Source organism: Tupaia chinensis, unplaced genomic scaffold, assembly GCF_000334495.1.
Source record: "Tupaia chinensis unplaced genomic scaffold, TupChi_1.0 Scaffold000062_1, whole genome shotgun sequence".
In the NCBI taxonomy this organism is placed as follows: domain Eukaryota; kingdom Metazoa; phylum Chordata; class Mammalia; order Scandentia; family Tupaiidae; genus Tupaia; species Tupaia belangeri.
Window position 1 is genome coordinate 2963316 of NW_006159520.1, and position 17395 is coordinate 2980710.

The following is a 17395-nucleotide window of genomic DNA, read 5'->3' on the forward strand; positions in this document are numbered from 1 at the left end:
AACACACACACACACACACACACACACACACACAAAAAAATCTTAAAAGTAACTAGAGATAGAAGGCAAATTAATGTATATAGATATTATTGTTAGACAAGCAATGGAGTTCTCATCAGTAATAATAGATGCCAAGAGACTTTGGAGTCACATCATTAAAGAGTTAAATTAATGGGATCAGCAGATGGTATAATGGTTACTTCGCTGGACTCCCATGTAACCCACCACAGTTCAAGTCCCAGACCCAGCAGCTTAAAACTCATGCCAGGCATGTGCATGCTTGCCCAAGATCCCAAGAGGAAAATGAAGGAGAAGGGATTGTGGCATGGCCATCCTCTCTCTTTCTCTGGTGAGTACATGCGCCCTATAGCAAAAATCTCTCTCTAAATAAACGAATTAATTTAAGTGACCATTAGCCAGTCTAGACAGTGGCATGGAGGTTAAGGCATCTAAGTCCCAAACTCAGCTTAAAAAATATGTTGGATGTGTGTGCATGCACACCCTAATTTCCCAGAGGAGAATGAAGGAGAAGGGATTGTGGCATTGCCAGCTCCTTGGGAGTGCTTTCTCACTTTCTCTCTGTCTCTTTCTGTCTCTTTCTCTGTTTCTAGTGAGCACACACTAAACTAAAAAATCCAAGCAACAATAAAACACTTAAGAAAAACAACCACTAACCTGTAATTGTATGCCCAGTTATGTTATTCAGGACTGAAAACTAAGTGTAGATATTTTTTAGGTAAGGTACGGCTAACATTTTTGTCATTCAGGGATCCAGCAGAAAGAACTAATAAATGCATGGTTCAGTAACTGGCATATTGAAGCTAAACATGAGAGTAGGAGTCAAGAAACATGCTGAAAAGCAGAAATAGCAAATGTGTTAGTAAATCTAAAAAAACCTAAATTATTTTTTTTAATTGAAAGCACAGGTCAGCAGGTAGCATGGTCGTCAAAGGTGCAGGACTGCCAGGTGGTTGACCGCAGTTCAAATCCTAGACACAGCAGCTTTAAAATTATACCTGGTGTGTGTGTGTGTATGTGTGTGTCTGTCCAAAATCCTGAGAGGAAAATGGAGTAGAAGGGATTGTTGCAGAGCCATCCTCTTCAGAGGGTGATTTCTCATTCTCTTCTACTCTGTTTCTCTCTTTCTCTCTCTGGAAAGGGTACATGCCCTGTGACAAAAAAAAAAAAAAATACATGCATAAAACATGAATAAAAGAATTACTTTTTTTAAAAAAATAAAAGCAGCTATTAAAATTATCCAGAAAACTAGAATCTATAGGATGTTTATATTTATATTATGTAAAATATGTGCATGGATGTCAAATATTTTTGCAACAAAATAAATCATAATGTATTTAAAATTGGCCCATGCAATTATGGAAGCTGTTAAATCTTGAGATAGGTAGTTGGCACATGGGAAAACGAGGAAAACCAATGATTATAGTTCCAATCTGAGGTCCAGCAGGCTTGGAACTCAAGAATTGCCAGTGTTTCAGTTAAAGTTCAAAGGTAGAAAAAAAACATCTTTTGAGATGTCTCAGCTCAAAGCAGAAAGAATTCTCACTTACTCAGCCTAATTTTTCCAGTCAGGCCTCCACCTAATTGGATAAGTTCCACCCACATTAAGACAGAGCCTGTCTTAGTTGATCTGTCAATCAGATATTAATGTTATCCAGAAAAACCTTCACAGACACAACCAGAACAAGGTCTATTCAGATATCTGGGCATCCCATGACCCAGTCAAGTTCACAGATAAGACTGATTGTGAAATTGTGTTTACACACAAAATAGTTAAACGAAAATAATAGACACAAAACATGGATGGAGGAGAGAGGCTTTGTGATTGGAGTGAGTACATTCTAAATTTCTTATATGCAGGAGATACTGATAAATGATCAGATAATAGTTCAGTTGAAAATTTATTTTGTGAGGACTTCTAAAGAAATAGTATATTATATATATATATATATATATATTTGTGTGGCTATATATACTATACTATACACACACACACACACACACACACACATATAGTGACACCTATAGTATAATGATACGATAATGTAGTAAACTCAAAGTAGAAAGCAGGAAATAATGATCAGAAAGGATAAATTAAGTAAAATTGGAAGAAATGAGGTGATAAACAGGATTAAGAAAAAAATAGTTTACTTGTAAAACCAACATCTTGCAATACTAATTTGAAAAAAAACATTTATACAAATTAGTAGTAGACTACCTATATTTAATTTTTTGCAGATCTAGGGGTTAAATCAGGGTGCATGGACATTTGTTATATTTGGTTTGTGAGTTCTTTAGAAATATTTCACAATGAACAGACCAGAATATCCAGCATTATATGTCAGTGCAGGCATTGCCTATTGTCTGTGTTCTGTAGCATGCTTTAACAGATGGTGGTGTGAGGCTAGCAGGTGGTGTGGTGGTTAAGGGTGCTGGACTCCCACATGGCCAACCACAGTTCGAGTCCCAGAGATGGCGGCTTGCTTTCTCACTTTCTCTCTCTCTTTTTCTCTCTCTCTTCACCTCCCTCTCCGGGCATATTAAAATAAATAAATAAGTAAATAAAGATAAATAAAATTTTAAAAAAGAGAGAGAGAGAGAGATGCTAGTTCTCTCCTGTTTTTGTGACTAGTTCCAGGTGACTTATGGTTTCTGTTTTGTATGTGCTTAGCAGAAAATTTTCCCATCACTTGAGGCAATATCAGAGGCAAACTGAAATAAGCAGAAGAGTGCCTCTGGCAAAGGTTAGGGAGAACAGGACTCCTTCCCATGTGTGGTCATAAAAGTTGGTTCCACGTTGGCCAGAGCTGGCTTAAGGATAGCTTCTGTGAAATGCACAAGTTTCCTTGAGACCTCTCACTCCTGACCACCACAAGTTTGTCTAGTTGCCTTTATTATCCAATGATGTTTTGTTCATCCCTTTGAGATGGCAGTTTTTCACGTTCAGAATGTGCGTGTAAAGATATGTTTACATTTTCTGCCTTGACCTGAGACACTGACATACTTCTGAGAAGTTTGATCAGAAAGAGCCTTGAGTAGACAGCAGGCATGTCTTGGTTCTGCAGCAGAGGATGTGACTTCATTTTAGTTTATCTCCGGTTCTAAAAACTGACAGGTTGCAAGAAGGGAAAAGACATTCTGTTGAGTTTAAAACAAGTGTGGACTCATTATATAGTAAATTTTTTTCTATTCCATTGTAAATAACTGACTTTCTCTCATGATCTTCCCTTGATTTGACTAATGTTCTATTGAACATGTGAGTCTATTTTTTAGTTTATTAGCTATGATTCTTATCTGGGAAGAACACTATTCTAAAATTTATCTTGCAAGGAAAAGTATGTCATTAGTTTTTTTTTTTCCTTTTAATTGTGCCCTTTCTTACATCAAAATGAATCATCAACTTAAATCTTAAGAGTATTATTCCCCCCCGTTTAAAAAAAAGCTTTTGTTTTATGATTTTAGCAATGAGTTTGCATGTAGTTTGGTATGAGGTCAGTAATTTTTCGTAGGACATACTTTTAATTACACTCTGGCCTTTTATATAATAATAATCTTTCCTTCCTGTAGTTATTAGACTTAGCAGTATAACACCCTCACCATGACCTCCTTGTGTGGGAGAAGGTGCTGCTGTTTCCTGGAGACGGCTGATATCATGGGTAACATAGAAGAATGTGTCTGCTCTAGCTTCTGAGTGGAACACAGAGAGCACATGTTCAGAGGTGACCTCATGAATGAGCCACCTTCCTTGGTTTCCTCTAGATGGCCAGGCCTTAAAATTAGTGAGTTTACTAGATTCATTATTATCTTTTTAGTACCACTGCTACCATAATCTATTCTAAGATGATTGGAGGCTTCATATTCCCAATATATATATATATATATCATTCACCCATGCTAATTTTTTTCAGAAATAATTGGGTCCAACCTGAGTTTATGTGAAGCAAAGGCCTGCGTCTGATTTGCTACTATTAACCTTTAACAAAATGCTGTCATTGCTCTTTTATTTGAAGACTCATGGAAGAACCCTGTAAGGTAGTCAGCTCAAATAATATCACTTTCTACAAAGGAAGACATTGAACTTGATTGGCTATGTAACTTTCCCAGGTTGAAGCACTGGGTATAGAGTTGTGGCTGGATAGGAGAGCATGGATGAACTACTTTCTGGATTCCATATAACCAGTCCATGCAGTACAAATACCTTTACCAATGGCTGAGAACATAGCTTTGGTGTGAACATGTAGTCATGTGACTAAGACTAAGCAGTAATAAAAATCATTCTACTTAATTTGATTCTTTGTGGACTCAAAACTATGCTTAAGTGATTAAGATATAATTTCCTTATTTCTTTCCACATTATTCACTAGTATTTATCGTATCTGTCAGTGTTCTTATGGTATTGAAGTTGATCAAACATAATAATCTTTTTTAAAAAATTAGAACAAAAATCATTTCAAAACTTGAATCAGGCAGATCTGTGGTCTGTGTGCATTTTATTAACTAGGTGGTTATCCAATATGCATTTCAGTTTGTGCTTGTATAGGTCAGACTCAAAGCCATTTTCATAACTATTTGGGGATGATTCTACTGAAGAATTTAAAAGAATCCATCCCTAGGCAACACCTCACTTAGCTTCATTCTAGAGACTTGCTTTCATCCCGGGTAGCAAGAGGAATTCTGGCCACCTTGGCTGCCGTATGCCTGCAGTGAATGGTGAGGCAGGATCTCCTATCTTGTCATTTGAAGGATGTCACCTGAAATGACATCCTTCATTAGATGCCTCCCTTAAGGCCTTTTCTACTATAGCAGTTCCCTGAGGATTTAGCTGAACTTCTAAGTGCATGTGACTTTGGGTGGAAATTGTATATGTGTATTTATTTTTTCCTTATTTAATTATTTCAGCTATCAGTTTTAGCTACTTTTCTCACCTGTGAAATGGACATAACATTTTATAGCAGTTGTTGAGATTATTTTAGAAAGGTTTGGAATTCAGATGCTTTCTTAGCTAAATGTTATTTCATTGACATCACTAAAGTTCTGAGAGTGACCTGCTTCACTAAAATGTCTGTGTACATATGTTCAGTTATAAAATATCTACTTTAAAAAGATAAAATATTTTCTTTTCTGATTGTTGTTGCGTGCGTGTGTGTGTGTGTGTGTGTGTGTGTATGCATGTGTTTGTGTGTTTTTTCAATTGGGCTTTTCCAGAGCTAATTTATCTACAAAGAGACATATGTTGTAGGTCTGTACTTGTTAATTTACCTTAGAAAAATTAGGTCATCATCAAATCTGGCAATGTGGCTTATAAACTTGGCAAAATGGTCTAATTAAAAGCTTTCCTTTGATTAAAAAAAAAAGGAAAAAGTGATTAGTATCGGTAATGTTTTTGTTTTCATGGTTTGTGTATATGTAGGTATATGTCACTTCTCATGTTGCATTAAAAGTGTGTTGACTGTCTGCTAACAGTTCATCTCTTTTCTTCTACAGCCTCCAAGTCTGTTATAAATAGTATGCTACGGGACCCTTCTCAGATTCCAGATGGAGTTCTAGCAAATCAGGTCTATCAGGTATTAATCACAGCTGTCTATTTTCAGTGGCAATGCTGTTATCTGCCTAGCAGAGTAAAGGATTTTAAACCTCATTTAATTACTGTCATCATAAACTATCACTGAGGTCAGGGTGCACCATAAATGGCAATGCAATATTTGTGAGAAGAGCATTTCACTTTTTAATAGCTTGCTTTTATAGTGAATAAAAAGCATACAATTTTTGTTTTCTGTGATTAAATCTGAACAGCCTTTTGATAGCTTTCTTTTTTGGGGGGTGTAAGGGGGAGAGAAAAGTAATTACTGCTTTTAGGACTCTGTTTACTATAATAGTTTTTGTGGTCACCCCACCCTGGACCCCTTCTCTCATTTGTCTGCAGTGCATTGTGAATGACTGCTGTTATGGACCACTGGTGGACGGCATCAAACAGTATCCTTTCCCATAAAATTTTAGGTGCACAATTGACGAGCTTAGATTCAGTGGAGGAGATGTATCTAGCTTTAACCTGACATAAAGTTCTGCTTCACAAAACACATTTCATACTCTTCTGTTTTACATTCAATCAGCTGGAGGGTCACTGCAGACCTTCTTTTTCTACAGCTTGAGAGAAATCAGATAGACCACCGGAAGATGTCAGTTCAGCAGTCACACATTCACATGCTCGTTTCCACCTGCTTGGTTTTCAGTGGGTTTAAAGGTACAGAGTCATTAGACAGGCAACCTGCTCTCTTGAAATGCATCTAACATCCCAATGAACATTTTTAAAAAATATAACAAAGTTCCATTTAGAACGAGCCAAATTCATTTGTAGTTTATTAAAATCAAGTTTGAGCCTGTAGTTCAAGGATGATATGATTAAAATGCCGCTAGCTACCATCACATTTTAAAGAGCAATAGACTCTTATTGCCTAAATACTGATTTCAATTCAGTTTGTCCCTATGTGTGTGTGTGTGTGTGTGTGTGTGTGTGTGTGTGTATACACATATCTCCTAATTTTTGTCTCAGGACTGAATTTAAAGCAGTGAAAATAGATTTCCAGTCATTCTTCATTAAAGGTTTTGAGATTGCTAACTGGCCTAATGTTTACTTCGAAACAGGATTGGGTAGATGGTAATTACTTTATGAAGTAGGACATTATTAATCAATAAATTTTGTAGTGTAGTAATAACAGTAAGAAATTTGATAGCCCTTGACTAAAATGCCATTTAAATGGTAAATAATTGGTAATTTTTCATGAAACTAATTTCTGTTTGAGAAAAGTGAGTCAACCTTTAAAAGATACACATTGTATATCCCCACTCAATTTTTACTAAGTGTCTGTACTTTATGGCAGAAGTTGAAAAATCTGAAGATGTGATAGTGGAGAGGAGTGGTGTGGTTGCCAGTGAAAGTAGGGGAGGAAGTGAATGGTAAAAAGTCAGTGGTAGATGGTAGATGTGGGGAAAAAAAAGAAAAAAGATTATAAATTATCAACTTCTGTTTACAAGAGAAAACAAAACTTTTTTTGGTTACTGTCTAAAATAGTTTACAATAGTTTGAATCTGTTCATTTATCTGTCATTAAAGGGCACTTTGTTTAAAAGAAAAGACTGACTAGTGTGCAAAATGTTTATAATCTTTTGCAATATTTTAGTTTATCATTTGTTGTTATAAATATCCTCTGTATTTTTGATACATGTGAAATTACAACTGAAATTTATTTAGCCTATATCTTATGAATGCACCGAATAAAGTTTTTGTTGAAATTTTTAAAAAAGAAAAGTAATTTCTATTTGAGTCCTAAGTAAAAAAAAAAAAGTAATTTCTATTTGAGTCCTAAATCTCGATCTCCTAAGAAAATAAACATGCCCTTCCTGGTCTAGGTTTTATTTGCGTATATGACACTGTGATCAGTTGTGACTAGCTTTTTATCAGTCAAAACTGTTTTTGTTGGAACCTCTTGCTAGTCAAATGTGTTTGCATGGTGTGTGTGGGTGTGCATGTGGATGTTTGATTTCCACCTGTTTCACAAAAACTTAGTGTCAATGAAATTCTTGATAAGGAAATTACTCTTTCATAAATAAAGTTAACATTTAATAAATAATCTTTTAGCAGAGCCCTCTCACGAAAGATACTCAATACCTAGGATAGACCTTAATATATTCTTCAAGTCTATTCCCCCAATCTAGCTTAAATTAGTAAAAACACAGCATTGTCACAGGCTTGCCTTTTTATTAACCAAAGTGAAGCTATACTTCTATTTTCAGCATAAAATTAATGATGGTGTTAGAAATCGTAGAAGTGCCAACCTCATGTTGCTACAGTGATAAAGTTTGGCACGTTCATATAAAACTAACACCCTCTTAGAGTATCGAGAGCTGAATTATATGTTAATTTTAAAGCACATAAAATAGTTAAAAATCAATTTAAAGTTAAGGTTTTAAAAGCATAATGTCTTTTGAAGGATTGCATATTGATTTTAAATATAACTATCTAATTATATATGCATGGACTAAAGTATGAAGTCAACTGCTTTGTAAATGCCAGGAGGCTATTTTTCAGTAATAGTTGAGATGCTTACGGGAAACTAGATTGCTGTATTGCTGGCGAAGAAAATGGCTTGTGAGGTTATTTACAAGTTTTGCCCCATGGTCACTGCCATACATCAATAATAGGTATTATTATAGACAAAGTCTAAGTGTTTCTGCTTATAGAGCATTATAAATTCTGTTTGGACTATTTTCCTTACATTTTTGCCATAATTCACTTGCCTTTTTTAGCTATGTTATTGCCAGTAGAATTTAATGTAGTACATGATTTCAATTGATAAAGATAATGATGTATATAGCTATAAATTGCATTCACTGACTAGATTATAATTTTTGTACTTCCATTATGCGAATCACCAGTAAAATTACTGTTTTTATAAGCATGATTTTCTAGATCTTGCATTTTATATTTGTTTATGTCAAGCAAAGCATAATCAAGAGGTATATCTTTTCAAAATTTCAAATCAGTGATGCTTTTACCATGCAAAATAAAACAGGCCAGGAACTTTATAGGGAAACTGATTTTATCTTTGTATTAAAGTAGTAGCAATTTCATACAATGTAAATACACTGACATAGCTGTTTCCTGGACTGATCAACAGGAATTATTTTATTTCACGCCGAATAAAAATCATTGGTTTTCCATGTGAGTGAAAATACTATTTATGTGTTGTTCTGATAATTTAGTAATGTTTACATTGCTTCCTCTCAGTAAATTACATCATTTTGTAAGAAAGAAAGCACCCATTTGGCAAACAGACTAGGTGCAAAATTTTTTTTACTGCATTATAAAAATGTTACATGTAGGCATTTGTGTAAGTCAAATAACATAAATTGCTCATATACTAATAAGGCCCCATGAAAGGCATGGTTAGTAAAGCACATATACATCGCCATTGTACTTTTTCTTTCTTTGGGTATCTATTGTATTATTTCCTGCCCAGCTGTGCCTACCCACACCTTTCCCACCACAGCTCATATTCACCAAGAAAAATTGTGAGAAACCAGCCACCTCAATTTTACAAAGTGTGACCCTAGAACACAGCTATTAGACATAGTCCTAAATAGAGAAACAAGGAAAGATAATGATACAGGAAGCTTCAAATGCTGTGGCTTTCATTTCTGTACCATCAGTAACCTCAGTTTCATGATTCAACATTTTAGATGTAAATAATTTACAACAATAAAAGTAAGAGCACATTTATGTGGAATAGAAGTAAATAATTTAGTTGTAAAATGTGGGATGTCCCTAGTAATAAGAGACTATGGAGAGTTATTCATCAGATCTCTTCAGAGGACTCTGAAAATTAAGTCTTATGATTTAAAAATTTGTTTTCTTTATTTTGTTCCCAATTACAAATTTAAGTTAGCACAGTCACTTGTTTTGATGAGGAGGTAAAAGCAACAGTGGGAAAAAACAGTAATGGTGACTTGGGGGGCCCATTTTGATAGTGAACATAAATTCCACATCTCTTGAATTATAAGATTTAAGTGGTATTTGCCTATATGTGTTGATAAAGGGCAGGATAATTCTGTAGGATTTTATTTATTTTTTACAATGATGTTTAAGATTTATTTGATTTAGGTTGAATTCTTGTATATGATTATCAGAACCAGTCTCTGCTGCAAAGTCAGATACTTTTTTAAGAGAGGTTTTGCTATAGGTTGTGTGTGCTCACCAGAAAGACAGAGAGAGACAGAAAGCGAGAAATCAGCCCCAGGGGGTATGGCCACACTGCAATCCCTTCTCCTCCATTCTCCTCTTGGGATCTTGGGCATGCACACACACTCATGTGGTGTGAATTTAAGTCACCAGGTCTGGGACTAAAATCACAGTCGACTATGTGGGAGTTCAGTGACATAGCCATTACATTATCTGCTGGTCCCCAAAGTCAGATACTTTTGGCTGCATTAAAGTACCGGATTACTGACTGTATGCAGTGTTAACATTACCAGATTATCAGAACAATACACAAATGGCATTTTAATTTACATGGAAATCTTGTTCTCATTCTCTGTGTTGCCATACATGGAGTCTGTGGCCTTGGGCAAGTTCCCTCATAAGCCTCATTTTCCTCATCTATAAAATAATGATTATAGTAATTGTGAGGATGAAATAACATACATAAAGCACTTACTACCATGCCTGCCACTTAGTAGGCACTGAAAAAATTACATTTTGTAAAATTTATATTTATACACATTTATATAGTATGTACACATGTATATGCACGTGAGAAAAGAACTCTTGAAACAGCTGCTGTACCCACATCCTAATGGACAGTTTTCTACTAAGACCTTTCCTACAGATTACACGTATTTTTTAACAAGTTGCTTATTCGGCCTTTTAAGTCACAGACGATCACTCACAGGAGAATCAGAGTACATCAGAAGATCTGCTAAATGCTGGCTTGGTGACAAATGTGAATTCACAGAAGATTTATAGAATTCTGTAAGATTATTATAGAATCTTTTAGAGTAAAGCTGGTTGGTATCTTTTGCTGTACTGAGTAAGTGCTTAATAAAAGTGTGCTAAATTGAATTCGGGATTCTTCTCTTTTTCTTTTTTTTTTTGAGAGGTTTTTGCTATAGGGCACATGCGCTCACCAGACAGAGAGAGATAGACAGAAAGCGAGAAATCACCCCCCAGGGCGAATGGCCATGCCGCAATCTCTTCTCCTCCATTTTCCTGTCAGGATCTTGGGCACGCATGCACACGTGCCCGGCATGAGTTTAAGTCATCAGGTCCAGGACTCGAACTGCGGTCGACTACATTGGAGTCCAGCGACACAGCCATTATACTAACTGCTGGTCCTGAATTCAGGATTCTTAACACAGATGAATGAACGTTTCAAATGACTTTCCCTCTTTTTAAAAGAAGTTAATATACACGTACATTTACAAATGTTTGTTTGCCATAATACATAAATATACACATTATAGAAAACTTCCATTGAGCCATTTAAATGAAGAAATGTGTGTAAAAATCTGATTCTTCAAAGAGAGAGGCTATCGGTGAAAAGAGATGCTATAATTACCTCATTTCCTGTCAAAGTGTGGATCTGGTGTTAGCATTTTCTTGATGGTATTAACTGTGCTCCTCTCCTTAACCAAAACTTCCCAGTGCCATTGGTCATGAACACGAAGTCCTATTGAGGGACTTGCTTCTAGAGAAAAACCTGTCCTTCCTAGGTAAGTACTGTTCACGTTCTCACTAGCTTGTAATATCTCTGTGAGGGCTTAAATATATATTTCTTAAATTTGCAGTTATTAGGTACCAAGGAAGAGTGAATGATGATTGATGCTGTGCCTGTTATCTTTTATTGATTTAGAACTGAGCAGGAACTCGGTTACCTAATCCCCTATATACACAGCACATGCACACCCTTGTAATTAATATTTTATGGAATAAGTGGCTGAAAAAATGCTTTAATATCTGTTGCAGTATTACTTTTGGTGTCATGAGGTATTAACCATAATCTAAGCCATACGCAAAAAAGAAACAAAAGAAATATTGTCTGTAAAATGTTTTCTATATTAAAAAGCACAGTTAGAAAAATTCATGTTAGATACATTTGTCTCATATATGGAATTGGTGGTACTTTTACATGAAAACAAAATAGTAAGCCTTCATTGTTTTTATGTAGAACATTAATTGTCATAGATTTAGTATGATTTTTTTTTAATTTCACATGTGCACATGTGTTTGTGCACCACTGTTGAATCTTATCACAAATTATTTCTTTCCATAGCACTTAAACATTAGAAATGAAACCACAAAGACATTCGTAATAACTGATAGTGGAAACCATAAAGCACTCTACAATGTATAAATTACTCTTCTACATTTTAAATGTGGTAATTTGTAAAGATTCAATGCATGTCATTTTATTATTATGCAGATCTGTTTTATGTAGATAGTACAGACTTTGTATAGCATTTTTTTAGGATAAAATTAAAATATCAGATTACAGAATTTTTGTCCCCAAATGGACAAAGAATTGGCCAAGGAAAAGCAAATGCAGAATCAGTGATCTTATGTCAAGTTAGGAAGAGATGTTTAATATAGTCCTGCAAAAAGTCTGTTCAATAGTTTTATTAATAAGCTGGAGAGTGGAGTTGAATGTGTTAAAAGAGTGTTAATTTGAATCTGAAATGTATAAATATTCCCTAGTTAGGATTAAAGAAAGCTGATAAATTAAAAGTGTTCTCAAATTAATAAATTAAGTTTTAGTATGTAGAAGAAAGTTTATATATATGTATGTGTGTTTTAAAACAATATAATAGATATGAACAATATATTATATATAGTAATATATGTAATAAGTGGTATATAATAAATTATATATATATGTAATAAGTAGTGTGTGTATATATATATAGGGGTGTGTGTGTGTGTGTGTGTGTGTGTGCATATGAAGGGCAATTGGAATTTTTCAGACTATGGAAATTAATTATCTAAATTGGGAAGAAATCTTTTAAAAATCAGATCAGAATATGTGTAGTTGAACCAGTTGGAAAGAGCAACTTACAATGCACTATGAGATATGTTTCAGAAATATGAAGTTCTGATAGTTTTACGAAATATCTGATCACATTGATCTGATAGTGACCAACATGACACAGCCAAATCTATTTTTTATTTGTTTTAAGCCACGATTAAGCAGTCTCATCTTCAAGGCTGCTCTTTATTACTCTCTTGGCACTGTCTGTCAACTGGTAGTCCAACCCGCAGCCCCATTTTTCTGCAGAGCTTGTTTTTTTTCTGCTTCTCTTCTGAGGACTAGCAGATTCTGATTGGGAGAAGTAGCAAGGAGCTTAGCCATCAGTGAAATTTAGTCCTAGGTCTGCAATTTATTTGAATTGAGTGTATTAGATTGGATTCACCATAGCTGGCAAAGGCAATGTGGAAATGTGTTCAGGGAATCATTTCTACTTGCATAAAAGTACAGGAAGGGGACATAAAATTGAAATTGATGGGTCCCATCTAGTCTCCTGTGCTGAAAGATCTAGAGGTAATTGTTTATGGAAGCACATCCAAAGATGATGCTTAATTGGTCTTTAAAATAAGTGAGTTATAGAAAGTTCTAAGAAATGTATGCAACCTGAGTCCTGTTTTGAAGCATTTCCTCATCAGTACTCAAAGAAACTGTTAAGTTGTTCTATATATTTTGAGCATTTTAATGTAGTAGTGAATTAACACATGTTTTTGATTAAAACATGATAACTCAAAACCGTCTGTGAACTATTATGGGATTGTTGTTCTCTTACCTTATGAATACCCCTTCACAATGATTAATTAGATCTAAAGTACTGTGCCAGGTAAATTTAGATAGATCATCATTTTACAGCCAACTATGGATAAATATTGGTATATAGACTACTAATCTCAGCGTGTTCTTTCTTGCTTACATATGTGCATTTTGAATTTTGTAGCACAGACATTGCAAACATGTTTGTTTTATTTTGATTATTTGATAAGCAGAAGTAAAATCTACCCCTTGCCTGTCTCCTCTCTCTCACTTTGTCTCTCTCTCTATATATTAGTTTCTAATCTGCACTACTTTTGGAAGACAAGTATTTTTATTCTTTATATACTAACCTTCCTTAATTTAAGAATTATGATGCACCCTAAAATTTTTACACCATTGTAAATTTTTACTGACTGACCTTACATGTACTTTTATAAAATATGTATTTTATCTGGCCTCTCTTGCCAATAGAAGGGAAAAATAAAAATAAGTCCCCTTTTTTTCTAATTCTTTCTTGAATTTCTTTGAGTATAACCATGTACTGAGCAGTTGCTATGACATAGAATTTAAGCAGGCAGTAATGGAAAGAAAAAGAGTCTTAATTATTTAAGATTTTAGTATACTTAAATGGATTTATTCTATCTTGTAAATTTATCCAATTCGTACTTCCACAGTTAGGTATATGAAGATTGGTCATAGCTGAATAAATAGCTTCTCAAAGTAAAATATATCTTTCATTTATATATTTGTTCATTTATCCCACAAATAATTTATTGAATTGGATACTATTTTAAATAATGGATACAAGTCAGATAGAGCCTTGGCTTTCATGAGTAAAGTCTAATAGGAAGACAAGCTTCAAGCAAATGAATACAGATCATTACTAACACCGTCTAGAATTTCTCGTAATTCATCATTCACTCATTCTTTTCAACTATCTACAGTTGAACGTGTTCTCTACATGCCGGGAACTGCACTGGTTTGGGCTATGATGACTGATTGTAAGCACTCTGCCCAGATGCTCCTAGCCGTGCACGCCATTGCCAGGTCTCTTCCAATGAGAACATATTCTCTAGCTAGTACATCTCACTTGGTAGTTACTCGCTTGTCTTGATAATGAAAATATCAATATCAGCAAGGTAGTTGTCATACTACTTTAATTAAACCTTTCAAAAGAAAGTACAAATTAGTCTAAATACAATAGCTATCCTTTTCAGATGAGGAAAATGCTGCTACCTCATGAGCTATCTCTTCTGAATTTTACTTATTCACCTACTTGTTCTTACCAGGACCTTCTTGCCACTGTGTACTTCTGAGGAGTCTAGTTGAGTTCATCAGCTTGGCTTTCTTACCACTAAGCTTGGCTTTCTTACCACTAGCTTAGTGGTAAGGTGTCTTTTTTTGGCAGCTTTTGGGTGTGTGCGTTCACCAGAGAGAGACAAAGAGACAGAGAGAGGGAGGGTGAAAAATCATCCCCCAGGGGATGGCCATGCTGCAATCCCTTCTCCATTCTCCTTCTCAGATTTTGGACATGCCTTATATGTACTTATAATATAAGGCCATACACGTACCCAGAATGATTTTCAAGCTGCTAGGTCTAGGATTTGAACCATGGGCAGTTGTGTGGGAATCCAGCACTACTTCACTTGCTGTTTCCACCCCAATTTCTTTTTTTTAAGTTGAATGAGACAGGGAGCCTTCCAGGAAAATATAAGATAAGTTTCAGTTCACTTTACTAGTTCCTCTAAGGATAATTAATTTAGAACTAACATTTATTGATGGACATTTAAAGTCAGAAGATATGAGCCCATTTGAAGGCTTGGCTATACAAAGAACTCTTTTTTTTTTTTTTTTTTAGTGAGGTTTTTTTGCTACAGGGTGGGTGCACTTAACCAGAGAGACAGAGACAGAACACAAAAAATCACCTCCCAGGGAGGATGGCAATGCCACAATCCTTTCTCCTCTATTTTCCTCTTAGGGTTTTGAGCACACATGCACATGCACCTTCATGAGTTTTTAGTCACCGGGCCTGGGACTCAAACCATGGTTGAATATATGGGAGTCCAGTGATGTAACCATTATGCCATCTGCTGGTCCCCAAAGAACTCTTCTTAAACTTTAAGTTGACCAATAAACATTCTGATCATCCCATTACCTCTGCCAAGGGCCACTCCATTCTAATGTTAACAAAATAGAAAATGTATTTTATCTCCTGATGGAGATGTTTTCATTTGTATCTCTCAAGTGATTAAATGAGACCATGTTTTACCATGCTATATCCTCTTTTTGGCTTTTTCTTTTCTGTTTTAATTTGTTTTTGTTGTTTTGTTTTTGAAAGCTTTAGACAAAAATGCCAGGGAGGAAATGAAAATAATGACAAGTAAAAAGATGACAAGATTGTTTTCGCTGTTAGGAAAAATATGAAAGAGCTTATAGCAAATACCAAAGAGAAACCCTGCCTCCTGCATGGCTGGCATATTTCCAGGTCTGAGGCACTTTGGTTAGTGATTTCCACAGTCCCTGGCTGATAAAAAATCTCGTTAAGTGTGGCTTTGTAAGGATAGCTCTGGAGTGTGTTTTTTTTTTTTCTTACCAGTGAATGTTACCCTGTTAGTAGATGCTAGCAATTATTTTGAGTGACACCTAAGAGACATTTACTTGATCCCTGCCTTACTACCTCCTCCCCACCGTGTTTGGACAAACCAGACTATTTTACATGGGTGATTTTCTAACATTCATGTATTACCTGTGTGGCACTAGGAGGATATAATCTGGAAAGCCAAATAGGCTTAGTGAAGGATGTCCCTTGTTGTAAGAAATTAGGATCTTTGTTTCTAAGAGTGCATCTGCTCCTGCTGCTTTATTTCCCACCTGAAGCAACGATACTCAGTTGGGGAAGTGATTATGATGTGACAAACAGAGGATTAGGACTTGGGGTGAAGAACGGGCAGCAGGAGCTGATGAGATTTAGAATACTAAGATTGTGTTTACACACATATCCTAGCAGTGGAAAGTAAGAGGTTAGAAATAAAACATATGATTATATAGGCTTAAGGGAACTGAGATGGTTGGGTATTTTATAAGGATTCAACTATTTACATTTCTATCTGAAGGTTAAATAAGATGTCGTTTTTAGAGTAATAGAAGCATGATTTTTGGGGACCAGCAAGTGACATGGTGGTTAAGGCGCTGGACACCCCATATGGCCGACAACAGTTCAAGTCCTGGACTTGGTGGCTTGCTTTCTCACTTTCTCTCTCTCTTTCTCTCTCTCTCTGAGTCTCTCTCTGGTCAAATTAAATTAAATGAATGAATAAATAAAATTAAATGAATAAAAAAAGAAGCAGCAGCATGATATTCAGGGAGGGATGTGGAGAAATTGGATCCTGTGCTCCCTTTCCTGATAAAATTGTCATGGTGAAAGATTAGCTCACTTCTCCCTATTTAATATGCTCATGCTTGCTTTTCCTGGGACTGAAAGAAGAGAACCATGGGCATATGCATGCTGCTAGAAGATGAAATACTTTCTGGAACTTGGAAGAAAGGTCTTTCTGTCCATTTATAATGGAAGTCAGCCTAGTCCTGGCCTGGAGCCCTTCCCATACCATTGCTCTGGTTAGATAACTTGTGTCTGCTGACCATCTGCCTTCCTAGCCATTGATGACTGATTAGAAGTATTTTGGTTGTAAGGGACAGAAAGCTCATCACGCTAGATTACACACACATTAGAAGAAGACTTACTGGTTTAGACACATATCTGGGAAGTTCAAAGGAGAGAGATTTCCTCCTAGCACATGTAAAATCCAGAAGACAAAACGATGTTGTCTATAGATCCTTCTCTCTGATTTCGGTTCTGCTCTTTTCTTTGTTGGCTTCATTCTCAGGCAACCAAGATGACCACTGGCTGTTGCTATTTGTTTAATCTTTAGAGTTTGGAATTCCAGAGAAATGTTGGTAATTCTTTCCCCATAATGAGACTCAGAAAGATCAAGTATCCACCCCTGTGGCCAGGTAGTTCGGGGTCATGGTATTAACCACCTGCCACAACAGCCC

At 35.6% G+C, this 17395-nt stretch overlaps 1 protein-coding gene across 3 annotated transcripts in view; it reads left to right on the forward strand.

Moving 5' to 3' along the window:
* CDIN1 (CDAN1 interacting nuclease 1) overlaps positions 1-17395 on the forward strand; it is a 255247-nt gene that overhangs the window by 122090 nt on the left and 115762 nt on the right. For all 3 annotated transcript variants that reach the window (XM_006141702.3, XM_006141701.3, XM_027765600.1), the window contains 3 exons: positions 5503-5582; positions 5942-5991; positions 11215-11282. In XM_006141702.3, the coding sequence (XP_006141764.1) occupies positions 5503-5582; positions 5942-5991; positions 11215-11282 (198 nt within the window). The remainder of the gene's footprint in view (positions 1-5502; positions 5583-5941; positions 5992-11214; positions 11283-17395) is intronic.